At 48.4% G+C, this 26,910-nt stretch overlaps 8 protein-coding genes across 8 annotated transcripts; 2 read left to right on the top strand and 6 right to left on the bottom strand.

Annotated features, from left to right (window-relative positions):
* Window positions 1-8: 8 nt before the first annotated feature.
* F4807DRAFT_428541 (uncharacterized protein) lies at window positions 9-4,019 on the bottom strand. Its single transcript, XM_047998266.1, has 4 exons — window positions 3,799-4,019; window positions 2,641-3,665; window positions 1,732-2,566; window positions 9-1,682 (listed from the first exon to the last, which is right to left on the bottom strand). The coding sequence occupies exons 2-4, from the start codon at window positions 3,623-3,625 to the stop codon at window positions 53-55; spliced, it is 3,450 nt and encodes a 1,149-aa protein (XP_047853543.1). The 5' UTR covers window positions 3,626-3,665; window positions 3,799-4,019; the 3' UTR covers window positions 9-52.
* Window positions 4,020-5,192: 1,173 nt separating this feature from the next.
* F4807DRAFT_428543 (P-loop containing nucleoside triphosphate hydrolase protein) lies at window positions 5,193-7,613 on the bottom strand. Its single transcript, XM_047998267.1, has 4 exons — window positions 6,652-7,613; window positions 5,954-6,467; window positions 5,743-5,897; window positions 5,193-5,683 (listed from the first exon to the last, which is right to left on the bottom strand). The coding sequence occupies exons 1-4, from the start codon at window positions 7,559-7,561 to the stop codon at window positions 5,307-5,309; spliced, it is 1,956 nt and encodes a 651-aa protein (XP_047853544.1). The 5' UTR covers window positions 7,562-7,613; the 3' UTR covers window positions 5,193-5,306.
* Window positions 7,614-8,539: 926 nt separating this feature from the next.
* Window positions 8,540-9,746, bottom strand: F4807DRAFT_452032 (NAD(P)-binding protein; the record flags this gene model as incomplete). Its single annotated transcript, XM_048000286.1, has 3 exons — window positions 8,540-8,677; window positions 8,754-9,352; window positions 9,641-9,746. 3 exons carry the CDS (start codon window positions 9,744-9,746, stop codon window positions 8,540-8,542), a joined length of 843 nt encoding a protein of 280 aa, XP_047853545.1.
* Window positions 9,747-13,951: 4,205 nt separating this feature from the next.
* F4807DRAFT_461145 (uncharacterized protein) lies at window positions 13,952-15,154 on the bottom strand (the record flags this gene model as incomplete). The annotated part of the gene is made up of 2 exons (XM_048001642.1): window positions 13,952-14,111; window positions 14,169-15,154. The coding sequence occupies 2 exons, from the start codon at window positions 15,152-15,154 to the stop codon at window positions 13,952-13,954; spliced, it is 1,146 nt and encodes a 381-aa protein (XP_047853546.1).
* A 200-nt stretch (window positions 15,155-15,354) lies between these two features.
* F4807DRAFT_428602 (uncharacterized protein) lies at window positions 15,355-17,461 on the bottom strand. The gene is made up of 4 exons (XM_047998268.1): window positions 16,974-17,461; window positions 16,640-16,897; window positions 15,560-16,584; window positions 15,355-15,504 (listed from the first exon to the last, which is right to left on the bottom strand). Exons 1-3 carry the CDS (start codon window positions 17,063-17,065, stop codon window positions 15,909-15,911), a joined length of 1,026 nt encoding a protein of 341 aa, XP_047853547.1. The 5' UTR covers window positions 17,066-17,461; the 3' UTR covers window positions 15,355-15,504; window positions 15,560-15,908.
* Window positions 17,462-17,772: 311 nt separating this feature from the next.
* On the top strand, window positions 17,773-19,563 carry F4807DRAFT_107985 (uncharacterized protein). Its single transcript, XM_047992721.1, has one exon. It carries the CDS (start codon window positions 17,900-17,902, stop codon window positions 19,418-19,420), a length of 1,521 nt encoding a protein of 506 aa, XP_047853548.1. The 5' UTR covers window positions 17,773-17,899; the 3' UTR covers window positions 19,421-19,563.
* Window positions 19,564-22,622, bottom strand: F4807DRAFT_467976 (uncharacterized protein). Its single transcript, XM_048002557.1, has 2 exons — window positions 21,864-22,622; window positions 19,564-21,802 (listed from the first exon to the last, which is right to left on the bottom strand). The coding sequence occupies exons 1-2, from the start codon at window positions 22,488-22,490 to the stop codon at window positions 19,706-19,708; spliced, it is 2,724 nt and encodes a 907-aa protein (XP_047853549.1). The 5' UTR covers window positions 22,491-22,622; the 3' UTR covers window positions 19,564-19,705.
* Window positions 22,623-23,200: 578 nt separating this feature from the next.
* On the top strand, window positions 23,201-26,601 carry F4807DRAFT_108039 (uncharacterized protein). The gene is made up of 2 exons (XM_047992723.1): window positions 23,201-25,224; window positions 25,278-26,601. The coding sequence occupies exons 1-2, from the start codon at window positions 23,607-23,609 to the stop codon at window positions 26,399-26,401; spliced, it is 2,742 nt and encodes a 913-aa protein (XP_047853550.1). The 5' UTR covers window positions 23,201-23,606; the 3' UTR covers window positions 26,402-26,601.
* Window positions 26,602-26,910: the final 309 nt, after the last annotated feature.

A 26,910-nucleotide genomic window follows, 5' to 3' on the forward strand; every position in this document is an offset into this window, starting at 1 on the left:
TGAGAAGATATTTCGTACACAACTTTGCCAACATTTTTCTTGCCGCCCTGCACTACTGTGTTCGTATCCTCTTTTGTGGTCGATCGTCCTCGCCCTTTTCTCCCCCTTTCAACAACTTGTGTATCGTTGCGTTGTCCCTCGGCATGTATTGCAGAGGAGTGTTTCCATCTACGTCCACCGCGTTAACGTTAGCACCCTTTTCAATTAAGTACTTTACAACAGGTTCGTTGGCTACTCCTGCAGACCAGTGCAATGGCGTTCTACCATGACGATCTCTTGCGTCAATATCGATATTGCAATCAATCAAATATTTGACCAGGTCCTCGTTACCACCTGCTGCAGCTTTGTGTAAAAGACCGTTGCCCCGCTTATCTGTTGCCTTCGTATCAGCACCACGATCAATCAGTAGCCTAGCTAGATCGTAACACATTTTCCCTCCATACACGCATAAACTTTGCAGAGCGGTATCGTTGTAGCAGTCTTTTGCGTTGATGTCAACGCCATGATCCAGTAGCGAGTTGATTAGGCCCAATCTGTAGTGTTCCACAGCAATAAACAGAGGAGTCTTGCCTAAATAATCTCGAGTATTAACTTCGGCGTCATGGTCAACCAGCATCTTCACGAAGCTCTCACTTTTCTCACTTCCGGATAAAGAATTCAGAGGTGTTCGACCCTTCTTGTCTTTTGCGTTGGTATCAGCACCGTGATCGATTAGAAGACGAGCCATGCCCTCATGGTCTCTGTTTATAGCTATATGCAAAGCAGTTTGACCGTGTTTGTCTTTTGCGTTAATATCGACACCACGATCGTTATCGTGGCCTCCATCTACAGCAACCTCAAGGGTAGTAGTAGTGGCGGCTGCCCCGCCGTTTATTAAACGCTGGGCCGTGTGGAATAGTCCAAATTTTGCTGCGAAAAGGAGTCTGTCTTGTTCAATGTATCGCCCCCCTTTTTTACGAGACGATTGAATAAGATCATATAGTCTGCACGCATCTTCGCAAGAGAGGAAATCTATGACGAGGCCGGTGATTTCCGCAGAACTCGATTCAACCACAGTAGCATGGTCTGTCCAGTATAGACTAGCATGTAAAAGCAGTGGATAAGTTCGAACAAGTCGTTTATACTCTGGCCGAACCTTCGCTTGCTCACGCAATTGCAGTTGATGCACAATGCAAACTTTCGCAATCGAGGCCCTAGCATTGATCTCTAGGAATTCATCAGTTATGCCTTCCTTGGGTTGCTTTGGATTTAAGTATTCTTTGACGGAATTATGAGCAAGTTGTACCACCTCGACCTCGTCCTCGTCAGAGAAATCCTCGACATCCCAATCAACGGATTGTTCTTCGGAGAAGGTTGATAGTGGTATCGTAACCACCAAGCTAGAGCAGAGTGCCAATATTTCCTTGGGATCCGGCATTCTATCAGCTTCATTGAACTCATCTATATCTTCAATGTTCACTGCAACAGCATCGACGAGTTGATTGATTGTTAAGACCACATTAGAATAGGCCAATAATTGCAGAATTCTTATTGCTTTCGGAAGAAGTGGCTCAGGAATTCGTTGCAAGATTCGGTCATACGTTTCACTTAACGTATCTGGGAGGGATTTGAGAACTTTCCTGACCATCGGGCGATCAATACAGTATTCGAGTGCATCGAGCTGGCATGCAACCCAACGAAACCTAATATCATTAGAGCCTTATTGTGTTTAGATTGTCGCATAGAACTTACATCCCATCGGCCTTTTCCACTAAGGCCTTTTCAATCTCATTCCGCACCTGTGGCTGTGTTTTCCACCTCATGCCCAACTCGCCATCTGTCAGTCTTGCTCGGATATACTGACAAATATCGTTCCGTACCAAAGCCCGATCGATATTGAGCAGGATCTTGGGATGATCCCAGTCGGCAATGGCAGACTGTATATCAAGTTCTTCGCGGCTTGTGACAAGAAGATGGACGTTCGTGAGACTATTCTGTAGAGTTTTAATCCACGGAAGTACTTTTTCAATTTCACCCCGTTGTCTTACACGTTCGTCTAAAGCATCTATTACGATCCACAGTTCGTCGGCTTCCTCGATCATACGTTGAAGGGTTTGCTGCAGTGCGTCGGTGCTTGGTCTTTGTTCGTGATCATTATAGAAAGTGTATAGTGAATCTAGGTGATGCTGGACTTTCTTTTCCTTGCGGTACAGCTGAATTATCAGGCTTCGGAGCACATTCTCGAATGATTGCTTCTGTAATTCGCCGAAATCGAAATAAAAGTACAGTGTCCCTGAAGAGCAAGGATTTCTACTTCCTAAATCCTCAATAATGGTAGAGGATAGGACTGATTTGCCACACCCGGATATGCCATTGAGCCAAAGAAAGGAGTTTTTAATATTTCTCCATTCCGAGTATTCCTTGCTGTTGAGGAACCATAGTCCAGTGGCATTTTCACGACGGTCCTGTGCTCGCTTCAGGTTGGTTGAGGGGTCTGGCGCAGAGAACCAAGTCTTCAGCTTTTCGAAGTATTCATTAGTCGTTAGGGTCACGATATCAGAACGAATATCGATTAAATCCTTATTGACTGTAATGTCGTCAATTCATTAATGCCATAACTTTTAGTTATCTCTAATAAATTATGGAGTTGGAACTACTGACCCTCCTCAAGAGCTTTCTGGATGCTCTTCTCAGTTTGTAACTGGCTCGGAGAAATCTGCTCAATTACGTCTTTCGCATATGCAGCTGCTCTCATCGCTGCAAAGCCTTGCCACGATTTGTTTTTGTGGCTATCAGAGTAGTCACATATACCACGAATAACGAGGCAGGGGAAATGATTCATCAGGCCCGCAGCTTCCATCTCAAAACATAAAACATCCCATTTCGCCGCAAGTTTATCCCGAATCAAGGCGTCTTTCATCAACCCGTTCCCAGAGGCAATCAAGCCATGATGGATCTTAGGGCCTTTTTCATTTTCAGGTCTGTCGATTCTACAAACCATGTTTGATTCATCGTCTCCGCAATTCGCAGCACAGTTGTCGCCCCCTTTGTGCTTGAAGTTCGGTAGGTATAGTTTATCGGTATTGGTGCCTGGATGTTGATATTTCATTCGCAATTGGTTGTTCTTTTGTAGGATGTTTTCAATGCTCTTGTCAATGTTGTCGCCATATCTCTCGTATTTAGCATCCACTCCCGCAATTGCTATCAGCACCAGTTGCGGTGGTTGATTGAGGTGTCCTGTGACTTCGAAGCATTCGTCTTGAATCGTCTTTCCATAATCATACTGAAGCACGCCCCCGATTCTATTCTGAACGGTGCTGACTACAATGTCACCAAGACGAATATCGTGCCGGGAGCTCGGTACACCCCCTCCAACGCCAACCATCAAAATGACCCTTAGATTTTTGAATGTATGCGCCATGTCTTTGGCGACACCAAGGGCATTGGTGGTTCCATATTGACTTAGAGGCAATATGGCCACGACAACATTGTGAGGGCCTATCTGGCCCAATGCATAGCGATTTTGATCATGGATCGCCCTGTGCGCCGGTTGTGGGTGTGGGTCGCCGAGGAATTCCTCTGCTGCAACGAGCTCTTCTGTGAGCGCACAAATCCATCCAATGGTGTAGTTATCAGGGTTCGACATTTTCGAATATGGTTGGTAATGGGTAGTAGGAACGTATCTACTAGGTAAAGTGTAAGTTTAGGTACGGTACATGATAAGTATTATATACCCAAGTACTTGAGTAAGTAGGTAGGTACATATGTAATTAGTTGGCTGGATAGGTAGGTATAAACCTTGAATATTTTTCTACTTACTTAGTCTATCTAAGATAGATAACTTCAGAGTGATTGTACTTTTTTGATACTAGGTTACCAAGATATGTTATATCTACCTTGAACCGAATGCAACTGGATAGTAGGTAATTAGTGAAAAGGACTTAAAGCTAAGTGTTCAAGAAAAGGGGGAAGTAGTTATGAAAGCGCTCAAGGTAGGTCATATGCACTTTATATGGGTAGATACCTGAGCCATGTCTAACAGACCCCCCTTATTCCGTGGAAATGCACCCGCTGCCTGGTCGGAAATGCAAAACTAGGTAGATAAGTATGCTTCATGAATCGCCAATGAAGAGCAAGTTGCAATGTATGAAGCCCTGGATATACAACGAAGCGTGCAGTAACGCAGCCACTCTAGGCCATTGTGCAACACAACTATGAAAATCTATGTTGTAATAGATAATTTAATATAATCTCGGTCCCGTAGCTTCCTGTCACTGAATTTTCCGGAGCTCTTAGAGGTCGGGCTTGGTCAGATCAGAGCGTGGCGGGGGCTTAGCATAATGTTGTAGCGCATATATACCAATCATTCAACCACACACATACTTCGCCTTGCTATTTATATGCTTCTTATCAATAACAATAATTCTTGTTATCTCATAATATCTAGTACATGTACTATGTACTCGTGATTTACCCAGGAACCTAGGTTATGTTGTATCTAATTAGATTGGTAATTTGAAATCTCATGATGATTTGCCCAAGAGGGCTCATGTACGATTGTACTGTCAGGTGTCGGTTAGTTTATTGGAGGAATAGTAGCTAAAAGTCTTGTAGTCTTGTAGTATCGGAGCTCGGCGCTCTTAAACACCTGCTGGCGACAGACTTTAGAACGAGATTGGTAGAGGGCTCTTCTTTTACGTATCTCTACTGTGTTTCCGCAGATGAGAATGGTTTAGAGAAACAGCCGCATCTACATACCCAGACACACCATGTCATACACAGTCTGTGGGTACCGGATCTCTAGCACAATGAACGGTATGATCTATTAAGTAAAAGGAGAGCGTTGCTCCCACGGAATGTCGGCTGAGTTAGGTAATCAGAGGCTAATCCCCATGATATGGTTGTTTAATATATAGGTATCTAAGTAGGTAGTGTCAGTAATAGGTCCCTAAGTCAAGCGTAAAGTGAGTGCAGAGGAGCGGCGTAGCCGCTGCTAGTATATAGCAAGTATGAGATGAACTAATAACGCTACTTCTTCTAAGGTTGAAGGGGGCTTCGCCCCCTTCTTATACCTGGCTAGCTCGCGTTTGCCTAGCAGGAGGTCCGCAGGACCTCCTTCTAGGCCTACTCCACTTATGCCCCTGACAGGTAGGCACTTGGGTAGGTATGCATATCTATCTAGATAACCTCACATAAACTAAGCACCATGAATATTGATAAGTATGGTTTACATTCATGCCCAAAACGCATGATAATGATAATGATAATATAAGATTTGACAACAGCTACGTAGCATACGGTATCAACCATGCAATTTTATGATATCTTCAAGACGAACCTCCACTCCTCAGACTCTCGTCAAAGCCTCGTCGGACTTCCAGAACGGTCTCAATATGATCAAGCCTTAGAGGTGCACCATCAAACCGAGCCAATGTCCTTGCTGTATTCATAGCGTTTGCGATTTCTCTTCCGTTAAGCTTGACTGTAACTAAAAAGTCGATTGTTTTATCCACATCTATCTCTAAAGCATCCGCTGGCACATTTTTGAGACAGTGAAGCCAGATGCGTCGGCGCACCTCGATCTCCGGTGGCACGTAGCTAAGAGATAGATGGATTCTTGATTTCATGGCGATGTCGAATGAATTCACGCGGTTAGTCGTCAGGAATACTATGCCACCAAAGTACTCAAGTTCCTTGAGAAATACTATGTCTAAATTAGAATGTTTCAAGTAAGTTTTTAAGATTGATTTGTGGGAGACTTGCCTGCAACTAAGGAATTTCGTTCTGTGCTTCCAACATCCTTCCGAGCCTCTAGAAACACATCGGCCTCGTCGAGAAGGACAACCGCTTGCCAGATCGTGGCATATTGAAGAACCTTTTTGAGCTCCTTCTCAAATGATGCCGATCCAGAAATGAAACTGTATGAGTTTGTTGAGTGAAAAAAAGCTTCATTATAGGGGAAAAAAAAACTTACCTCCCACCCTTACTCAGCTCACCAACCGAAGTAGACACAAGAGCCTTCCTAGTTCCCTCCGCGGCCGTCTCAGCAGTTAGTGTCTTCCCAGAGCCGGGTGTTCCATGGAGCAGAACGACAAGCCCTTTTCCTTTCTGTTGCATAGAATCACGAGGCTTTCTTGAGTACGCATGAGACGAGATTAGAGCTCGAAGTAGATGTTTCTCCTTATCCGGGAGCACCAAGGAATCCCACGCGCTTGAGCTCCATTCCACGTCGCTGATGCAGTCAACAAAGAATCGACACCATTGTTTACGACCGAGTGAATATCCAAGAGTATATGGTGGGCAGTGTATGGCCTCGGGGTCCATCCTCTTAACACGAGCCTTACCTAATGGCTGCTCCTCGCCGAAGGTCTTTCGATCTAGGACTACCCGGCCATTTTCAGTGTAGGGGAGCCATACTCCGCGAAATTTGGTTTGTGACGGGTCATAGAAATCAAAGGGCGGCTCTTTAAGCCATTCGGCGGCACCATCTGCATTTCCATTAATTCCCTACACAAAAATTTTAAAGCCTTTAAATTCTATAGTCATTTCAATTCCATGAAAGATTTATGTATGGAATGACTGACTAGCCTCTGTTGGCATGCTTCATGTCCCTATGCAGACAGCATGGAGAATTCAGGGTTTCTGTTTGGAAAGGGGTAGTCTTGTACATACCGTAAGCTACCGTGGAATTGTCCATCAATGCCAGGAATTTTTCTCCGCGGAGTTTAATGCGGCGCTCAAGGCTTTCGCCTTCGTTAACAAATTTACGCGGGTAAATTTCTAGATCAGTAATCGGGACCGGATTTCCGGCGGGAAACTTAATCCTCTGGTTCAAGCTGACGACATGTGTAGCCTGGCCCACAAACATGCCATTATCGTCTGTGTAGGTACAGTGAACTTCGAGGTAAGGACCGATGTCCATGTTCTCCTCATACGCTGTCTTCCGGCAAACCAAAAGCCAAGAATGGCCGTTCATCTCCGTATACATAAGGTCTCCAGGACGAAAGATAATCCAGGCATTATCATAGCTGATCTGCTGCTTTTGAACCATATTGCGAGCAAGCTCAAGATCAGGTCCAATTTCATGATCCATGAATTTTAGCAGAAGGTCAAGATGCTCCTGTACAATGGCGTCTGTCTGCCATTTTCGATAGTTATGCAATTCATCCCAATAATGAACTAGCATTTCGAACGGGCTGTGCAGCTCGAAAGCAGAGGTAAAATCGGACGGCACAGCAAGATATGATTTGACTACTTCGCGGAAGGCTTTCAGGATATGTGGAGAATTCACTTGTAATGTAGTCCTGTCTGGCTTATTCTCCTGGAACTTCCTCCTGATAACCAAAGCATAGCCACTATCTTCGTCACGAGAGGCGTCTTTATTAAAGGGATCCGGGGTAGGCTCGGTAGAGCTTAGACCATGTTTTATAGTCTCATGATAGGCCTTGAACTCGCATTTCTCTCCCAGAGGCATTTTCAAGTAGGTGTCGTTTGTTTTGGTATCTGTCTTTTGGTTCAAAGACATCTCGATTTTGGTCTTCATAAAACGATCATGGTAAAATGATGGACAATGAAACTTCATGAAACTAAAACTGTTAAGTAGACATCTAATACTGCAATAATACAAAAAGCAAACTCATCTATGATTTAGATGATCATGATGTTCCTGACGTGTACCAAACGTGTTAATATGTACCTTGTTACGTAGGCGCGCTTCGAGAGAAAATTCATGGCTAAAGAGTATCAGGTAGGTATGCAGGCTACCCGGTCATGCTACCTAAAAGTCCAGCCTGCCTTATGGATTAACCTATGAGTACTTAATCTGCCCCCAACGATACCCAGCCTACCGAGGTCCGTATCACTCTTAGGTGCACTTGCAGCTAGTGTAGTTCAAGTGTAAGTAATGATTCGCTGCCTGATAGCCTAACCAAGTAATAACAGCTCATTATTTACATTTTTACTCGTTTCATTACCGAGCCCTTCGTGTACGGCGTTATTAATTAGTGATACTACATCTTCTCTCTGAGTTGTCATTCAAGTCATGGGATTAGAAAGGGCTTATTCCTATGTAACATACCTAGTGAAATATGCCTAACAGTATTTTGGGTGTATAGGTATAAGGTAGGTATGTAAGACAATACACGTGCATATGACAAGGCTCTTGAGGTTGTTAATAAGGGATGCAGCTGAACATCCATGGATAGGACACCATGACATCATATACCTCCTAAGTGAGTGGCTACTGTACTCTACCTATGCATCCAGATAACCGGGATATTGCCTTAGTGATTTCTAACAAAAATTCGCTTATTCTAATATAAGAGACGGAGCAGACGATTGTCTCTAAAGGACTTCTTATTGCCATAACATTTACTTGTGGATCTAATTCCTAGACTACGCCAGCGCGCAAGTATGTGTGATATTTTCGATTAGCTATCTCAATACGATCCTATTTTTTACAAATGTGAGATTAGAAGGCTGCCCAATGGGTTAACTAGGACTAGTAGGGATCCCCATCGAATCAATTTATCCCGTCAGTTTAATACCGCAGACACCTCCTTTACATCATAGCATGGCCGTCAATTCCGAGGACCTTGCCATTGATCCATTCACCATCTTGAGATGCCAAGAAGCAAACGACACGGGCGATATCGATGGGGAGGCCGACACGGCCAAGAGGTGACCACGTCGAAGCGTACTGTGAAATTTATTAGCCATCTAATAATCGCCAACCAAAGGTAAGGTGGCCAGGGAATAAGAATAAGGTAACTCGCCTCGTCAACTTCTTCGTCTTGCAGCTTGTCGCCGTTGGGGATGTACTCCCGGCACACGGCGTGGTACATGTCGGTCTTGATGCCGCCGGGCGCGACGGCGTTGACGGTGATCTTCTTGTCGCCGAAGTCGATGGCCATGCAGCGGACGAAGGTCTCGATGGTGCCCTTGCTGCCGGAGTAGACGGCGTGCTTGGGCACGCCCTTGGCCTGGCCCGTGATGCTGCCCATGAGGATGAGGCGGCCGCCGACCTCGAGGTGCTTGTAGGCCTCGCGGGCGACGAAGAACTGGCCGCGCGTGTTGACGCCGAAGACGCGGTCGAACTCCTCGGGCGTGACGTCCTTGACGTGGCCGAAGGAGACGACGCCGCTGTTGGAGCAGACGATGTTGAGCTTGCCCCACACCTTGACGGCCTGGTCGAACAGCTGCACGATCTGGTCCACGTCCGACACGTTGGCCTTGATGGCCCGCGCGTCCGACCCGCTCTTCTTGATCTGCTGCACCACCTCCTCGGCCGACTCGGAGCTGTTGGCGTAGTTCACGATGACCTTGGCGCCGCGGCGCCCGAGCTCGAGCGCCATCTCGCGACCGATACCACGGCCTGCATTAGCGCGTTAGCTTGGTCCTATTCACCGCATTGCCCATTTGAAGTTAAACACGTCGCTGGATTCGAGAAATTGCTTTTCTATTAGATCCGGACTTTGCCTGGGGGTGCCCGCACCCGAACGCCACGTCTGTGGTATCGGAATGCAGATAACCGCCGGCTTTCTTTTAGGGCTACCTCATGGCCCCGATGTATTGGTCGGCTTTCTGAGCGCCACTCCACGAAAGAAAAAAAAATCAAACGAAAAAGCAAAAACTCCGCGTGGGGAAATCATTAGATACGTACCAGCACCGGTGACGAGAGCTACCTTGCCCTCAAGAGAAGCAGATGCCAAACCCAGAGGACCCGGGATGGCATCGTACTTGCTACCTGTCTTCGTGGCACTAGGCATCTTGGATAGAAGGAGAGCTATTCGAATGTGAAGCAATAGGGAGGATAAACTTTATCAGATGATCTTAGTGGCGGAGAGGCTGCTGATGAAGTCTGATGAGGTGGTAGTTGTTGTGTGGTGATGAGTCTAAAGAATAATCCAAGACGAATTCCAGGAGAGAGGCGCTTTTCTATATAAGGACATATTCGTTGCGGCTGTCCCAAGCCTGCGCACAACGCTATTCGAGGGACGACCTACGGACCTTGTTGGAGACATACCGAAAGGTGCCGGACATCGTGCTACCGAAAAGGGGAATATGTTGATAGCCCATTTTAAGTTCTTTCTAATACACCGGTACCCTTTTGCCCAGGAGGTCCGGGACACTGCAGAGATGTAAGTCGTCGTTTTAGCTACTTCACGAGCGTCGCTTCAATTCGGCCTTTAGCACCACGTAAGCTAAAGACACAACGGAATCAAACCTGCAAAATCACAATAGCGTCTCCGCACTCGCAGACGGTAATTTAGTGTTGTTGACACAAGATTGGAGTGATCATAAGTTGATACGCAGCATAGACGGGATTGTCGGATACAGCTCAACTGCATTGTATTCATGCTTAATATTGCCGGAATCCAATACTGAACCTCGGGTATCCACACATTGTGGTTACATTACGTTGCGCAAATGATGGTTAGAGCACGACGATCTAATTGTACGATTCAACGCACAATTCTACCAACATTGAGAGTGAAATGCCGGAGGCGTTGTCCGGACTAGACTGTGGCGGACAGTGCGCATGCCTTCCTGTGACACATATCTGTCTGAGTTGGATTCCTGTGTGGCTCTGCTAGTTGGCGCCAGGGGTAATATTCCAGCGCTACAGTCTTACACTTAAAGTCCGCTGGAAGAGTTCGTTTTAAAAAAGTAAGAGGACAGAAGATGACAGTTGTAAGCGAGGGCTGATGCTACTAAGACAGCCACACCGTTCTAAATCGAGGTTTGAGGGAATGCTGTGAAACAGTGTATACTTCTTTTGGTGCGAATTCAGATTCGGCATTGGCCGCAGCGTGCATCTAGCTTTGATAGGCCTAGAACACCCACTGACGATGGCTTTCAGCTGGTCCTAAAGACAAGTAACTCCAACTCCGCATCCGCAGAGTTAGGTGAACATATATAATAAATGATAGGTAGTGAGACATTTGTATTTTAGGGATCCGCTGCCGATAGCCTAGGCAGCAGTCTTGACTCAGGCGAGGATGGGTGGATGAAGGATTGTATATAATCCTACAATCCTTCACTATACGAGAAGATATATTATATAAGCGTAGTAGCTGTAGATACGCTCTGGCAAGACGGTTGGGCCAATTGACATTTAGAAAGAGTATTTGGCATTTTGAATTGATTAACGATATTGAAAAAGATTCTAGGAACACCTAAACACCGGAAGTACTTATTAATTTGCATTTATATATATTTCATATCAACTATTTCTCTTAAAGTGCGCTATCCCTGGAGACACTATTCATCGATCTTACCCGAAGCTTATAACTTAACAATCCCGGATCCACCTACGGAATCACGGCCGATCCGGACACGGAAGACGTCTTACAACCCTACGAACCGACCGGGGGACGACAATCATTCCCATCCTAAAGCCGATAGACGAATAAATCGCAAATATGTGATTGAAGCGTAGTTATAACAGACAAAAAGAAACTTCAAGGTTACAAGCTTAATTCCGATGGCTTGTATTGTAAACTTGCTACCCTGGCTACCTGGTATTCAGGTCAGGGGAATCGCTAAATTGTATATGAGAAATAAGCCTATCAAGTTGCCACGAAATTTATTTGCCATTATGGGACGAAAGTTCAACGTAGGCGAAAAGGTTGAATTCTAATGATATTAAAGTTAAGCATTTCTAGCTATTCGTTGTCCAGGAAACATAACTATTTCCAAAGCAGTTGAGGATATAAATACCGAGATCAAAAAGGATGCATTCGTTAATATTCGACCAAGTCTCTAAACAGTTCACATACGTTGATGCTTACCTACATATCATATCGGGAAGTCTAGCCAACGATCACCAGCCCGGAAGGCGTTAGTAACAAATGGACTCTTCTTCCATAATCTTGTTTATAATGTTCCACCAATATATACCAGTACTAACGGATGGACTGGTGATGCGTGGGGCATTAATTCGCGTCAGCGACGTTCTTCTGGAAATGTTGACTATAGTACACCAGAACCATAGGGCATTTTGGGAGCTTATAGGATGGATGTATTTATGTTGGGTTTTCATATTCCTTTCATCCGGGATATGGTTGCGGTTTCTCCATTCACTTTACCAATACGGGCTTTAAGGCCGAATGAACTCAACGACTAGATGGCTACCAATTGGAGGAACGGTCAATTTTCATACTTTCATCGCAACTTCGTCCCAATACTCCTAGGAAAATGGAATGTCCCAAGCTGATGTCACCACTATCATGGGTGATGTCCACTATGGCTCTTCGGGAACAAGGGACCAAACTTACGAGAAATGACAATGGCCCTAAAAAAGGAAAGGGGTAGGACGCGACTAGGAATACATGCCCCTGAATGAATATCTGCAAGATTTATACTCGCGATAAAGAAATCATAACTGCCCCCGAAGACCGAACAGAAAAATGTTGTTCCACTTTGCCAGCCGACAACCAGACCCCCAAACTCGGACGTTGGTCAAAGACGCGAGCCCCGACCCACGTGCTTCAAGGAACACCGTCATCCGGACCTTCGTCGCTAATGTGGGCCATGAATCATCGGCAATCCCGACTTACTTAGACACTCGGTCCCGAATCTGACTATCAGCGCTGTGGTTGGGCGTGGTGCTGGAGCTTACGCAGGGCGTTGAACATTGAGCCCCCTTAAAAAATTGAGGCGTTACCCCAAGAACTGGCCCCTTCTGTACGACGTGGTGGAATGGATACGACGGCAACTCAGGGCAGTCCCCATGCCGGAGCCAGATGGGGTAAAATGGAAATATATCTTCGACGGCACAGATAGAAGCAGATCCAAGCGGTCGGTATGCTTTCGCTCCCACGTCTCATCCCGACAACCCGGTTCCTTTCTAATAGATCAAACCCTTAGCATTCGGTCTCAAGTCTTTTCTTCTCCAGATTCAACTAGTGAGCTTGGCAATTAAGAAGAGCCAGCCTTCTGATAGGTCCAATCGCATTAGCATCTACCATTTCCGGAAATTGCACTTGTAATTTCGGGGTGCATATGTAGGTACACCCTATACTCGCAAAGTGCTCCCTTCATATTAATGCACTTCCGACGTAAAAATCACAATCAATTGCAATAAACCGCGAAGGTATATTTACCCCTCCCAGCCCTCCCAACCGACCCTCAAGCCATCATCAACCTCCTCATCTCCTCACTATCCATCGTACTTCCTATCCCTATCATTAGGACCCTGCCACGGGCGCAGCACGATCGGCAACCCCCCGATCGCTTTCGGCTCCTAAACACAATCATCTTCGTCCCCGCTTTGCTTGAAAAGCATCTCGCCCCTCCTTTTTCAGCTCCCGCCAACCCTCTTAACTACTATAGGGCGAGGCTTCCTTCGTCGCGCACCAATAAGTAGGTAGCTTCGTAGTCGCGTCCTCCTTCGGGTACCGGTCCTGCGCATTCAGATTCAGGTAGTCGTCGAAGTTGCTCAGCCGGTGACTGAGCAGCAGTTGCCGGCCCCCTGGTGAGGCGGCGGCGCCACGGTATCGTAGAACAAGAGCCCATCGTGAGCCCGCCTCCCCTTTCTCCTCCCCCGTCCCCTTCCTCAACTTTGTCATTCTCCGCGCCGGGTGGGGCAGGCGGTGGGATTTCAAGCTGCTAGCAATCCATGCTCATGCCCCCGTACACTGCCAACAACCTCATGACATCCATCCAGCCTCCTAACGCCAGGGTCCATGCCCCCACGTCACGCCCAGCCGTCTCCGGCTCGCATCAGTGACACCGATGATCAGATATCGGCATTCGTCTCTATCTTGGATACTTCCAATATCATCTATGATATAAACATCATAATAAGAGTATGGATGGTATTTATGGGGTAATTTGTGGGGAGAGGATTGTCTATTGATGCAAGCCTACGCCTGCCTGTGAAATGTCTACGTATATGTAGTTCTTATCACTTAACTTAATGAAAACATGAAAGGGAAGAGGATGAGGCCCCCAAAGCCTTGATAAACTATCAGCAAAGCTCCCACAAAGGTCGGGGAAGATCTGCCCGCACTGGCGGTGCGTGTCCAGTCTTCATCTGCACGTAAACTACCTTACGTTTCGGGTTGCCTATGAAGACGGAGCGAGAGTTCAAGCCGTAGTAATCAGAGATGGAATGCGTAATCCAGCGTCTACAATTGCGTTAGTAGTACTCACGGAAATACAACCACCATAGCTTTAAGGCATACCTGAACGCACGATCGGCATCATTGCCTAAGGCATCGAAGATCATTCCCTCTTCCTCGGTCTTGTCCTGGTTCTCTCTTTTGGCCTTCTTCCAACCCTCTCGCATACTGCCATCGCGGCCGACAAACACAATCTCCTCATCCTCGGTATCATCTTCACTATTCGAAGATGTTGGCTCGTTCACGAGTTGCTGTTCGACCAAGTACTGTCGCACAGGTTCCTCAAGAGAACGCACCCAAGTCTTCATAGCGGGAGTCTTCTTTGCACGCTGAAATAGCTCTCTAGGCACTCGTCCGGTAACATGTTCATCGCCAAGTGTTCGAGTCTGCATCTGCTTACGACGAGCTGCGGCGGCTCTCTTCTCCTCGACCTCGGCGCGAACTCGCTTGTCCCATGCAATAGCAATTTGATAAGGGATGTGATTCACGGGGTATAACGGACGTGGCTCCCAATCATAAGGTTCAGGAGGTTGTGCATTTGGCACATGGATCAGACGGTCTAGAAAAAGGAAAATCGCATTAGTCTCACTATTAGGTACGTTGATCATTTGGAGTAGATGGGGTTCGGATGAAAAGGGGGATACACCATTTTCCCAGCGTCGTCGCTGTCGACTGCCCTCTTTGCCCTTAAGCAGTGCCTCTCGTCTTTTCTGGCTATCGCGGCGAGACAGTGGTCGCGGAGGCGGCGTAATCGCAGTGGACTTAGCACGGGGATCTTGGATTGAGACGGACGCTTTCTTGCGGGATTCCTCGTCTAGCGGAATTGATAGCGGGGTACCGGTGCCGCGAGCGATTGGTGATACGCTGAGTGACTCGAGGGCGGAAACCGTCCATGCTTCGATATCAACACCAGACGGCGCATTTGTAACCGTCGGATTCGAAATTGGTGATTGATGCGACTCCTGCGATTGCTGTTGTTGCTGCTGATTCGAATCAGTCGTCGTGGCCGTGAATTCCGGAGGGGGCGGGACAGCGCTGTAGATTGCCATGGCGATAACGGAACTCCGTCTGGAGCTGTGTGTAGCAAGATAAACTTGTGGGATAATGACTAGAAAAGATTCTAATCTATAGGTAATGTTGCTAGGAAAAAAAAATCGAGACGCCCAATGCTGTCTATCGGATGACGCACCACCAGAAGAAAAAGAGATATCTGAATTAATGTCGTCGGGAAAAGAATATGATTCATGACACATTGACCTTGACTCAAAACCCCATCAGCAAGAGATATGAGCTCTGGCCAATCAGATCCGTAGCGCAATCACGCGCATTATTGGTTGGTCCCACGGCAGGGGCAAGGCACTTAATTCTTTAAGTAGGTGCAGCGACGGCGTCATTGCAGGTAACTAAACCTTACCTTAGCTAGATTTTTAGTACTAAAGCTTTGCGAGAAATAGTCCGGGGATCATTCTGAATCATCATGTTTCATGCTTGGCGCACTGAAGCTATTCTGAGATACTTTACTTCACTACCACACCTTTTCGTCCAGATTCATTTAGTCAAGTTTGCCGTTTTCCCAATCAATTTAGTTCCCATATAAAAGCTAGATCTATCAACTATCAACTTTCACTAGCGGTTACACTCCGTCATAATGTCTAGAAGTCATTTTCATTCTTTTGTACAACACTTCTCAGATATGGATAGGTTGTCACGTAGACATATATGGACATTCTTGTGGTCAAGAGATAGAGACCTGATGGGGAAACGAGAGCAAAGCCGAGCTGCTCTTTATACACACACGATCCATTACCGAACACCTGAACTGCCTAAACCCCCTGGTGCTAGAAGAGGCTGGTTCTCTCCTACTCCTTGCACACTTTCACGATCAAGAGCACGCTCGATTTCCTCTTGCGTTTCACCGTAGGCCTGTAAGTGAGCCGAGTATGGACCAGGAGAAGGCAGGACTCTAGGCGTAGTTCGTCGGTTGTAAGTGGGTCGCTGTGGCTGCGGAGTGGAATGATGAGCCCGTTCTTCCGGTGATGGCCACTCGTACGATATGGCCATGATTAACAGAACACCCTGCATTATAGCAGTCAGAACGTACACGCCCCATGAACTCCACCCTGCCCAGCCAAGACGTGCCGCCAGACTAGCAGCGAAGAGGAGTCCACCAGGAGTTTGTATACACATCATTAGAATACTCAGACTACCAGCATGTTTGATGCGATATGTAGTCCAGATCTGAGGAATGTATTGAATGGCGGCGAGCACAGCAGACATAATCCCCAAGAAATTTGCCCATGCTCCTAAGTATCCAGGGGCACCTAGCGCAAATGCAGCCGATATAATGACAACGAGGAGGCCATGGACGAAACACATGACGGCTACGGTAACCGCAGTCCTCCAGGTCGGTTGATCAGGATCTCGTTCGTATTCATCGTCGACATCGTCCCTACGGAAGAAGACCAAGAATAAAACCAGACTATATGTGGTCAGCAACTCATTCGTGTCAAGTGTTGTTATAGGCGACGACAAACATAATGGCGAAACATATCCACTGTGTTCCGATCTGTGCAATCCCAAGTAACCCAGCAGTGCATTCGAAAGGACTGACTTCCTTGCAGCAGGCGACGTCGGCTCGTGACTGGGGTAGCGTAAGGATATTTCCGAACTGGGAGTTCGCTGACGTGACACCGAGTAGGACGAAGTACGGAGAAATGCCTTCAGAGGAACCACGAGAAATGATACGATAGTGTTGTGTTACGTAGGATAGCATGATACCGATGACGATTAGACTAGATATATACTGTAATTAGCATTGATGAGGTTCTCGTGCCCATCAAAAAAGAAGGCAACATGTTATCTACTAACATAGAGATGAAGAAGTTAGCGAACCCGCCCTCGCGGAGCGAGTCGCAGCGGTCGGCGACGTATATACTCCAGCTATCCATGATGTCTGACATCTATGCAACACCTTCTCTCCCAAATACTAGATGATGGTAAAAAAATATGATATATTAAGCAGCTAGAAAGAGGCCTCCCTCCCAAAGTATTACAGAAAAAGGTGATGCCAATGCGGGATTGTTGAGGATGGGCCAACCAGAGCTGACCAGGTAGGTGGACGGTCGATCCCGAAGGCGATCTGAATAGAATGGAAATGAAGACGGAATGCGCGCGTCACGCCCAGAAGTCGATAACCCTTCTTTGCTACCGGAGCATGGCGGATGGAAACTGAATCCTGTACCGCGATGTTGCGATGTTGTTTTGGCGATAAGCTTAGTCGGGAGTTGATGAGAGGAAGATGGGTTCAATTTAGGTACGCCAAAAGTCAGAAGTCAGCAGCTCAGGAACAAGTCATGATAGGCAATCATGCTAGGCGACCCCATCAACCCTTCAGGGTCCGGGGGTTGAGCTGTGGCACGCAGCTACCGCGTGCGACTATACATTACATGGCCCCCCATCACATGCCCCTGCGCTTTAATCTTGATAGTGACCTAGCTCGTGGCATGTACCGTACCATATCAATTCTGCAGACATGGAACAAGTATAGGAGCATCTCGCTAGCATCGTGCATAAGTCTTGGCATTTACTGCTTGTACACTACCGAGAAGACCCACTATGTTTCAGCGGGCGGATCAGCTTCTACATTTCCGCAGAAACAATGCGATCTCATGAACATTGGAATTCCATGCTTTTCAGGGTTATTACCTAAGACAGTTAGCTCTATCCGATAGATATCTAACTTCACATGACATTTACACTTGCAATTTAGCATTTCGTACTCTTTTCAGTATGCAATGAGTAAGGCCTTAGAGCTACGACCTCGTAGAAATGAAAACTCGGGAAACAGCGGAAAGATTTCTGGGATGGATCAAGACGAGGTGCACCCGGAAGACAGCAGGGTGGAACTTGTAGCTTCAACTGGAGACATAACCCTACAAAACGACATCCGCTCATCACTATCGCCTTCACCGTCCCCTCCACTTTTCAACGAAAGAAACGATGGTCTCCGCGGCTACTTCGAGACCGCCCACTGGACAGCAGACGGAACCACGATCCTCACATCCTCCTCCTCTAACCTAATATCCGGGTACATCGTGCCCGAAGACCTCCTTTCCCCTAGCGCCAAACATCCCCTCCCCCTAACCCCCCAAGCCAGCATCCAACTCCCAGAACCCAGCGCCGTCCTCTCCAGCGCGCCATACTTCCACCTCTCCTCACCATGGACCCAACAACTCCTCGTCTCCGCTCGCGACCACCCCATCCAACTATTATACCTCTCCCCCTCCGCCTCCTCCCACACCCCGGCATCCGCAGCCTACCCCCTAACCAAGCAGCGCTCAGAAACCTTCCTAACCGCCACATCCCTCGTCTGGCCTAACCCGGGAACCCACTTCATAGCCGGCACGCGCTCCCTCCTCGCCAAATACGACCTGAGCCGGCCGAACTCCGAGCCCGTTCTCCGCGTCAAAACCATCCCCTCGGAGCGGCACCTCTCCAAGGGCAACGGCATCGGCATGCGCGGCGCCATCTCCAGCCTCGCCGCCCAGCCCCCCGACGCCAGTAACGCGAGCCTCGTCGCGGCGGGAACATGGACGCGCTGGGTCGGGCTCTACGACTTCGCCGGCGCGGACGGGTCGTGCGCCGCGACCTGGAGCGTCGGGCGCGCCGCAGATAGTAGCGATGGCGAGGATGGGGCTAGCATCGGCGGCGACGGCGTAATGCAAACCCTCTGGAGTCCGTGCGGTCGGTACCTACTCGTATCCGAGCGCAAGGCCGCGGGGATCCTCGTCTATGACGTGCGCGTGACGGGCAAGTTATTGGGCTGGCTGGCGGGCCGCGAGGCCCGCTCCAACCAGCGCATGACGGCCGACGCGTTCCCGGGTGGTGGTGGGCGCGCCGGGTTCGAGGTCTGGGCCGGCACGACGGGGGGCGCGGTGAAGGTGTGGGAGGGTGTGGGGGGTCGCGAGGGCGCGCACGAGCCGGCTTGGGGCTGGGAAGCGGCGAGGCGGTCGACGGTGGGGAGCGCGTGCGTGCATCTGAGCGGGGCTGTTGTGGCGACTTGTTCTGGGGCTTGGGAGTTCCCTGATGATGATGATGATGATGATGATGATGATAAGGAGGAGGAGGATGGGTCGCTGTCGCGGAGTGGGAGGAGTAGCGCTGATAGTGGTAGTGATGTTTCCGGGGCTGAGGCGCCTTGGATGCGAAGACGGAATAAGGAGAGTTGTTTGAAGATATGGAGTATATCGAACAACGAGCAAGATGAGGAGGACGAGGAATCGCAGAGACGGGAACAGGACGAGGTTGAACAATAACATCCGTTATGGGGTGTAAACTGACTCTACGCGACAACTCGGCTGAAAATATTTATCGGTCAAATCTCTCTGGAAGCCTTGGTGGTCTACTTTGGCTTCTAGAATATCGCACAATGGTGAGCTGTTGGTCTATGGAGCTATCTAAACCAGCAGACATTAAAGCCAAAGCTACATAGGTGAAAGAATCAACACAGCATCTTCTTACCCGCCGAATCTTCTCCATACAACGACGGACGTTACATCAGCTCAATATGTTAGCACAAGCAACAACATAACCAGCCAGAATTAGCGATTCAATGAACTCCATTGCGTCTCCAGAACCTGGCTGACTCTACGCAATACCCTCTCCCCGCCCATTATGACACGAAAATTCTGCACTCTCTCTGCAGGTGTCATTCTAATGAATGCTGGCAACCCATATTTACCGGCCTCCTCTTCCCCTATGTCATCAGGGGCTTTCAGTTGTCCAAGTATAGCCTGCGCAGCGTACGCATTCATTCCGGCTCGCCGTAAGAACAGCTCCCATAGCGTCTCCTCCTGGATCAGGAGATCTTTTGCCCCAGCAGCCTCCGGCGCATAGCAGGTCAAGAAAGAGACCAGCCATTTCGTGAGCGTGCAAGTCCCGCCCCCGACATAATACACCTGCGCATTAGTATCCTGCCCGACCACGAACCCAGAAAAATCAGCGTAAGCAGCACATTCAAATGGTGTGAGATTTCGGGCTGTCTCATCGATCTGGTTTCCCTCTGATACTAGCACGATTAGACGTTCGTACCGACACGCAACGTTACGGATGCGCTCGCGAATTGCCGCAAGACCTTTATGGCCCGGTGATGGCTTCTGCATGGCTTTGAGCAGCGTAGTCACCACGATTCCGGTTGTGGGCGAAACAATCACGTCCGCTTCGGCTGCAAGTGGTGATACAATCGGCGACCGGGATACCGAGTTACGGTCCCATGCTAGGGTATTCCATCGGTCGAAATCTCGTTCGATGATTTCAGCATTCGGATAAAATTTCTCAAGGCGTGAGAACACTCCGCGATCAAGTGTTAAGGCCTTAATGATTTTTGTTGAAGCAGATGTTGGTCGGTATTTGGGACAGGGGGCGGGAACACCTGGCTTAGGCTTCAGATCAGGCTTGGCTGCGTTCTTTGCCTTTAGTTCTACGGCGGTCGCAACTCCTAGGTCTCGTTTTTCCTCAACTGTGGTCACTGGTTTGGCAAGAGTCGGGAAAAAGGAACTCTTGGTATTCTTCTGCCGCTTCGAGGCATGGAAGTTAATGTGGTTCGAGAGTAGTGTTGATGTGGCTGAGGAATCATTATGGCTAAGAAGGAGGTTAGGAAGCTGCGCTGATCCTGATGCTGCTCTCTGGGTGTTTTGAACCAAGTCAATTGGTGACGCTGAACCCGCAGAATTACTAGGTTCCAAGTCCAGGTTGATAGTTTCAAGTTTCCTTTTCCTTTTCCTTACAAGGGACTCTATGTTTCTGTCATCGCCGCCCTCGGAGGAAGACTCTAGTTGTTCTTCCTCTTCTTCGGGTTCCCGAAGAATTGCCAACCCTGGTTTCTTCCAAACGTAGTCCGCGCTCGTTACTATTCTATTGGTGCTAGGACAATCTAGAAGATTGCCGACGCCATCGTCGCCATCGATCGATTCATTTAAAGAGATATGGCCCATCTTAGATGTAAACGGAGACCACTTTAATTCTCTTTCCGCTTGAAAATTCTTTGACCACGGTGGTATGTTAAATGCTTTACACGTTTTCTTTATGTATGCTAATTGTGATGAAGCGTCCAACGGCGCCTTTTTCCATTCGGGATCGGGAATTGAGAAGTCCATTGTGGGGATTTCTATCCGGGCGATCGCATCCGCACTTTGAAGTTGCTCCTGGTCAATAATTCTCCTCGCAGATGCTGCCTTGTCCTCTAGCAAGGCTAGAGTATCGTCACTAAATATTTTATGAGGAATCGTTTTATTTGCTCCACTCGCTTGGCCTAATTGTTGGTTGTCCAGGACTTGATCAATATCCAGGCTCTTTGCGAAACCCGAGATATCTACTGCTAGTTCCGATGATGGCGGCAAAGAGTTCAATGGAGTCAAGGGACCTTCAACCTTTAATGAGTTGATACTTGGCCGTTTTGGCTCGAGCAATGGCAAGCCCCCTGGAGAAGACGGAAGTAGAGACTCCAGGGGTGCTGGAGTGTCAAGATCGCAGTCATCTTGCCGGAGTAGATCCGCTTCAGCTTTTCTCAGATCGTCCTCGAGTAGGGTACTAGTATCTGATGGAATAGGGATTTGGCAGACCTCTTCGCTGGGAACAAAGTAGTCTTCTTGATGGTCATGAGGACTGAGGGGAGGGGTAATGGCCAACTCCTGGAAGCACTACCTCGAATGACTTGGTTAGTGCACCAAGGAGACGAATTTAGACTTGTAGATGGCCTACCTTCCGGTGTAAAAATGTATCTTCTAACTCTTCTTGTTTATCCTGGGTCCACTCATCCTTCAAGACAGAGGTAAGATAATGCAATGATTCCCGTGAGATATCTAACTTCTCATCTTGGATTCCTGCCAGCAACTTCTGTTTGTATTGATAGGCTGTATCCGGAAACTCGAGACTCTCATCGTTCGATGTGTCTAGGGGCTCTGATGGAACGCTCGTCAGGTCTATATCAGCCCTCCTCTGTTCTTGAACACACCGAGCTAGTTCCCGAAAGTCGAAATCCGGGTCACTCCGAAGTAAGGGTGGCTCTAGTTTCAATTTTGTGATATCCCTGAGAGTGGGTATCTTCAAGTCTTGTTCGCTTTGCCGTTCCAATGAGGTGATCGTGCTTAATAACTCAAGAGACTCCTTGGATACACTAAGCTGTTCGGTTCGGGAAACAAGATATGGAATACGTAATTGAGGAAGAGCGGTGTCGTCAGTTTGCTCGTCAGATAATAACCGAGTACCTTGGACATGGTTGAACAGGAGAGAGACGTCCCCCTGAGAATCAACTGATAAACCATTCGTGCGGGCATACTCGTCAGGCCGCGAATTAACATCGTCCAGGGGTATCTCTTGAGGGTCCATTATACTACAATTGAGTAAGTGCTAACTATCTGGATAATATATGCCATCAACTCTTGAGTAACAGGTGTTGGTTGATGCCTACGACAATAAGATAATTAAACAGTTCTGCTAATTATTCATTCAGAGTGAAACTTATATTGGAATATGAGGACGTTTTGCAAGTTTACATGTTCAGTTTTAAACTTCTATTAATTTATTACCTCAATTGGAGCTGGTGTTTGCAGTTTCCGATTGCGATATCTTAATCTTAATCCGAGCAGTCCGAGTAACATGAGGCAAGAGGAAGTTAGCTCCACGAGGTAATTGCGGTACCTAAGTGCATTCTAGATTTGTCAGGAAGGCCCCTTCCCTACCTACATAGGTGGGTACTTCTTTTGTACAAATGTATACCTAAAATGCCTATAATGACGAGAAGCTACATGCGACAGAAGATGAAAGGGGACAGGAATTGTTGAACTCTTGCCACAATTCTGACAAGTCGATTTCCTTGTGTAACAAATTTCCCTTGATCATAAAATGGTTCCATGAAACGTAAGTGGCTTCAATCATTGTGATACAAGTACCTGGCTAGGAGTCAGTTCCTACAGAAAATTTTCATATTGTCTCAAGCCTCCTCCAACGTTAAGTAGTCGTTGACAGGACAGGATTCAGAGTGGTCGTGTGCAGCGTGTGACGGTGACAGTGACGGTGACGAAACAGAACAGGGGAGAAATTCGGAAAATTATCGGGCTATTTTGGGGGAAGTGGCCGCTGACGTCCGTTACACTAAATAAAGTGGAGACTACGGGATTGCCCCATTTCTTAGTTACACGCAGGCTGCCAGGCAACATTGAAAGCAGCAGCAGAACACAGAAGCAGCTGCTGACCAAGACATTTTCTGGCCCTTGCTCAGACCGCCCAAGGACTGCCCAGATTGAAGGTCCAGCCACCCTGCTACCGTCGAAGAAATTCCCACCCATCTTTTATGATCGGCTGCCGGGTTTTATGTTGACCGTTACAACCGCAAAATCGGACTTCTTCTACCGCGACATTGTACGTGTAAGCCTCTAACAGTTAGCTCCTCGATAAGCGGCCATCTCGATCTTTTTTTAGAGGGGAAAAAGGAAAAAAGTCGAGATGGATCCAGCGTCTCTTGATCCACGCCTTCGCGATCCCGGCGAGGACTCAATTGTCGTCAACGGTCCGGCCAATCCGCCTCAACAACAACAAATAGCTGTCGCGGGAATTCACTCTTCTTCACATCCGTCACAACAACCGCCAGATCTTCCCGAATCACCTTTACAGCAGCAATTCCAAGCCCAATCGACCGGCCCATCTCCTTCAGCTTCTGTCACTGGCTATACTCCCCATACTCCTAATGGCCACCATGCCCATTCCGCTGCCAGCGATACTCCCAACGGCCCTGGCAATACCCCGCAGGACCCGAACGACCCCAAGCGACCGCGAGCTTGCGAAGCTTGCCGTGGACTGAAGGTGAAATGCGAACCCGATCCAGCGAATCCCGAAGGGCCCTGCAAAAGATGTGCGAAGGCAGGTCGCAACTGTGTTGTGACGCAGCCCACGCGAAAAAGACAGAAGAAGACGGATAGTCGGGTTGCAGAGTTGGAGAAGAAGATAGATGCTCTGACTGCAAGTCTGCATGCGAGCCGCGGAGCACCAAGCAGCACTACTTCGCATCCGCCCCCATCGGAGGATCCGACATACGGATATGGCCATGCTTCGACCGCAAGAGATTGGGGTGCTCCGCCATCTCGAGATCACCAACCTCAAGCCGCATCCGAGGCTGAGAAACGATCTTCATTTGCGGCGCCAACCGCCATGGCTGGTCAGAAGCGCAAGTTCACCGAATCCACCGAGGGGTCACCTGTCGTTGCTAGTGCCTCGCCCGCGCCGCCCAAGTTCAATACAGGACCCGAGTCGGAGCCAGATATTATCGATCGTGGGATAATTACTATGAGCGAAGCTGCCGCATTCTTCGCCCGATTCACGGAAGACATGGTACCACACTTACCAGCCGTCGTTTTCCCCGAGGGCACAACTGCTACTGAAGTTCGAAAGACGAAGCCTATCCTGTTCCTTGCTATCATGGCCGCTGCCTCATCTGAAATCCCTAAGCTTCAACGCCAACTCGTGCGGGAAATCATGCAAATATTTGCTGACCACATCATCATCTCGGGTCGCAAATCATTGGAGCTCATCCAATCGCTTTTAGTCAGCGTCATATGGTACTATCCACCGGAGCATTTCGAGGAGCTCAAGTTTTACCAATTCGTACACTTGGCAGCTGTTATGTCCATCGATATCGGGCTTGGGAGAAGAAAGCACAACCCGAAAACTCGACTTGTGCCTTACACTTGGCGTGACCATCCATTCAGGAAGCAGCCTCTTCCTGACCCCATGTCAGTTGAGGCACGACGGACGTGGTTAGCCGTCTATTTTTTGGCTTCCAACGTGTCAATGGCTTTGCATCGCCCAAACTTGATTAGATGGCAACCTTTTATGACCGAGTGCATGGATATCTTGGAATCTTCTCCACAGGCGGCACCCACCGATAGGTATCTGTGTCATCTTGTCTGGACGCATCGACTCGCCGAGGACGTTGGTATCCAGTTCTCTATGGATGATCCGAGCGTTTTTGTCAACGTCTCGGAACAGAAAGTCCAATATGCTCTGAAGGGTTTCGAACGAGATCTTGCTAAGTATAGCGAATCCATCCCTAAGGCGGAGAAGAGACGTACGTCTACCCACTTTCCCGTTCTGTTTGTCATATGAACTAACAGTGAACAGCTTCTCTTATTCTTGGCTTTCACGTATTAAACCTATATATGCATGAGATCGCGCTCCACGTCGATAAGAGCCCTGAGGATTACCGACCTCCGTGCAACGCCGATTCCCTCCGGGAGCCTATCCCGGGATTAGATGACTCGCTAACACCCTCGCACATTAGCGCTCTGTCATCGTGTCTCGTTGCGATCGATGGCATCTTTGAAACGTTCTTATCGATGGATGTCCATAGTATTCGCTGTATTCCGATCTTTAGTTTTGTTCGGGTCGCCTACGCCGTGGTTGTTCTGATTAAGATGTACTTTAGCGCAAGTAACTCGAATTCAGAGCTAGGCAAGGTTATTAACAAGGATAACATGAAGGTTGCGGAGTACCTTGAGAAGCTGCTTGAGAAATTCCGCGAGGTCGCTGCGTCGGATAAGTCGCGCCCGGCTAGCAAATTTCTACTTGTTCTGGCCATGCTGCGCAGCTGGTTCTATAAGCAAGGTCAGGCTCATGGTAAGGGTTTAGGTGATGATGAAGCTGCTTCGGCAGCTATCCAAGACCTAAGAGGAGGAATGCCCACAAGTGAGCAAAAGAACGGTTCGGCTCCCCCACAGCATCCGTCGCAGCAACACCAATCGCAATCGAACAATCTTGGGCAAACAAACACACCGCTACAATTACTATCAGAGATAGCGACTGGTAACGGCCCGTCACGCAATAACGGTCAGAACCCGGGCCCGGATACCAACGCTCAATCGTACCAGACGAACCCAGGATGGCTACGATCTGTACCGCAGCCGGCTCAACCATTCATGTATGACCCAACCGGTGGTAATACGGCAGCTACGTCTAGGGGAGGGATGCCTGGTCCGGGTCCGGAGCAATCGTTCGTACCGTGGATGGCTGGTTCTTTCGGAACTACGGATTTCGATTATACCACCCTAGGCGACGGTTTCGAGCAGGCCATGGGCCTCACTCTAACGGGCTTCGGCGGCGGCAGCCCCGGCGACCCGGCCTCGTACGAAGATACCATGCGCTATATGATGCAAAACGATATGCTCGGCCCAATCCCGGTCGAGGGCTTCGCAACCGCGCCCCAGGGCCCACAGGCCGGTCCAAATGGAAGCTATTACCCGTTCTAGGCAAGCGCGGAATGTCCGGTCGCGAAGCGCGGCGGTTGGTGTATGAGCTGCGGTTATTACTATTTCGCGCAGGGGTACTAATAAGTCCGTGTTCCTGAAGGGCTGCTCGGGGGGGATTTCTCACCCGGAGTCGCGGACGAGGCGGGGGGAGGATTATACTGTATTATTATAGGTCACTTACCCAGGCGGGCGAATACCCGCTTACGTTCGTTCGTTATTCGGATTCGCATTACGCCATGCGAAGGGGAAAAAAGGCTCGTTACTCGTTACCTGTTACTCATTACGGCAAAACTGGAGGATTATTACGGGCATGATATGTACGAGGGTGGAAAAGGCCGGAACTGGAATGTCAGGTCTCACAACAACTACTACTACCACTACTGCAACTACTACTTACTACTATACCTGGTACATATAAACACAAACGAATCGGGAGTATATGGCGAAGGGGCGTAATGAAACGCAATGCAATGCAATGCAATGTGTAGGGTATATTTCGGCTTCAGGAC

Source organism: Annulohypoxylon truncatum, assembly GCF_022578515.1.
Source record: "Annulohypoxylon truncatum strain CBS 140777 unplaced genomic scaffold F4807scaffold_19, whole genome shotgun sequence".
NCBI lineage: Eukaryota > Fungi > Ascomycota > Sordariomycetes > Xylariales > Hypoxylaceae > Annulohypoxylon > Annulohypoxylon truncatum.